The sequence below is a fragment of the Frankliniella occidentalis genome, unplaced genomic scaffold (genome assembly GCF_000697945.3).
Source record: "Frankliniella occidentalis isolate FOCC.00 unplaced genomic scaffold, Focc_3.1 Scaffold208, whole genome shotgun sequence".
Taxonomy (NCBI): Eukaryota; Metazoa; Arthropoda; class Insecta; order Thysanoptera; family Thripidae; genus Frankliniella; species Frankliniella occidentalis.
This window is the reverse complement of record NW_026267334.1, coordinates 301,051-302,495: the sequence shown is the minus strand read 5'-3', so window position 1 is coordinate 302,495 and position 1,445 is coordinate 301,051. Positions and strand designations below refer to the sequence as shown.

Genomic DNA, 1,445 nt, shown 5'->3' with positions numbered 1-1,445 from the left:
GCATATGCTCGCGAGGAGCTTGTCGTACAGGAATTGATGGCACCCTTTTAGCGCCGACGTGTTCCTGGATGGAAGAATAGATAGGCAGGGGGTATCGGCATTTGTCCATCAGCGCCAGCGCGCTGCAGCGCCAGTCCTGTCACTTTTCCCGCGGGGTTCACGCGAGTGCGAGAGGGAGAGGGAGAGAGAGCGCCCCACCTTGCGTGCGCTGCGCATACGCACGAGCGAGAGCGAGGCTCACCTGTCGTACTCCGCGTTGTCCTCGTCGCAGCGCTCGTCCTTGAGGTCCTTCCAGCTCTTGCCGTGGATGCAGGTGGTGACGAGCACCAGGTCGCGCTCGTTGTGCAGGTGGTACAGCGAGTTGCGCGTCTCGGACCCGATGCCGTGCACGTAGCGCTTGCCCTTGAACGCCAGCAGGTACCTCTTGGCGGCCGGGAAGTTGTTGGACGCCACGAAGCCCGGATCGCCCCCCTTCTCGGGGTGGTTCTTGTGGAAGAGCGGAATGGAGATGTCGAAGCCGGGGCGGAAGACGGCCGTGGACATGCTCGCCTTGGCCAGGATCGCCATCCCCGGGTTGAAGCCTGCGTGAACAAGACAGAGAGAGAGGGGCATGTTATCTGGGGTCGAAATAGAAAGAGAGAGAGAAAGATCTTATCGGTGAGAGGTTTATTTGAGCCCTGGGCAGTGGGCTCTCGCTGCCGGGCCCGGCCGGGCCCCCCCCCGGGCCCCGGGCCCAGTCGGGCGAGCGGGCTCAGCAGAGGGAACAGAACGAGGAACAGAAAGAGAACGTTCACGGGGTGGCGTTTCGGCCGTAACTTTTATTTCACGCCGCCCACCCACCTTCATAACAGATCAATTGCGATAAAGGTAGTTCCTACAAGATTTCAAAATAAAATAAAAACACTACTGTTACCGGGTACACATTTTTACGAAACAAACAAATGCGTCACTATCTCACCACACACACACACACACTGAATTAATATTTACAATTTCGTCCAACTTTATGCATCCTGACAGTGAGAGCAAAACCAATGTTCATTGTAAAAAATGTCCATAATAATATCGAGGAAATTATGTGATTAATGTACAGCGACATACAGCTTTTCCTTTCATTATGTAATGCACTTGCTCAAATCGTACACTTTATCATTTTTTCGGGAAAGATTTTGATAGAGAGAGGTTTACATTTCAGTTCAACATAGCTATCATCGGATAAGACTCTAGTGCGCGCGGTGCTCGTGTTCCCGGGTACCCAGTAAACCATCGAGATACAGGCGGAAGGGTTCTTTCGGCCAGTTGCCACAAGGATGCGAAACGAAGAAACCGTCGGGGAAAAAGAGGGGGAACGAAAATAATGATCCCGATCCTGGAATGCTGAGGGGGTAGGGCCGTGTCGCCGACCGCTCCCCTCCCCCTTCCACGCTGCTGATTACCTTATCACC

General features: G+C 54.2%; 1 protein-coding gene across 1 annotated transcript in view; it reads right to left on the bottom strand.

Annotated features, from left to right (window-relative positions):
* Positions 1-213: 213 nt before the first annotated feature.
* The window catches only part of LOC127750555 (exostosin-1-like), an 11,718-nt gene continuing 10,486 nt past the window's right edge, over positions 214-1,445 (bottom strand). The window contains exon 2 of the mRNA XM_052272506.1: positions 214-581. Coding sequence (XP_052128466.1) covers positions 238-581 — 344 coding nt within the window. The 3' untranslated portion in view covers positions 214-237. The remainder of the gene's footprint in view (positions 582-1,445) is intronic.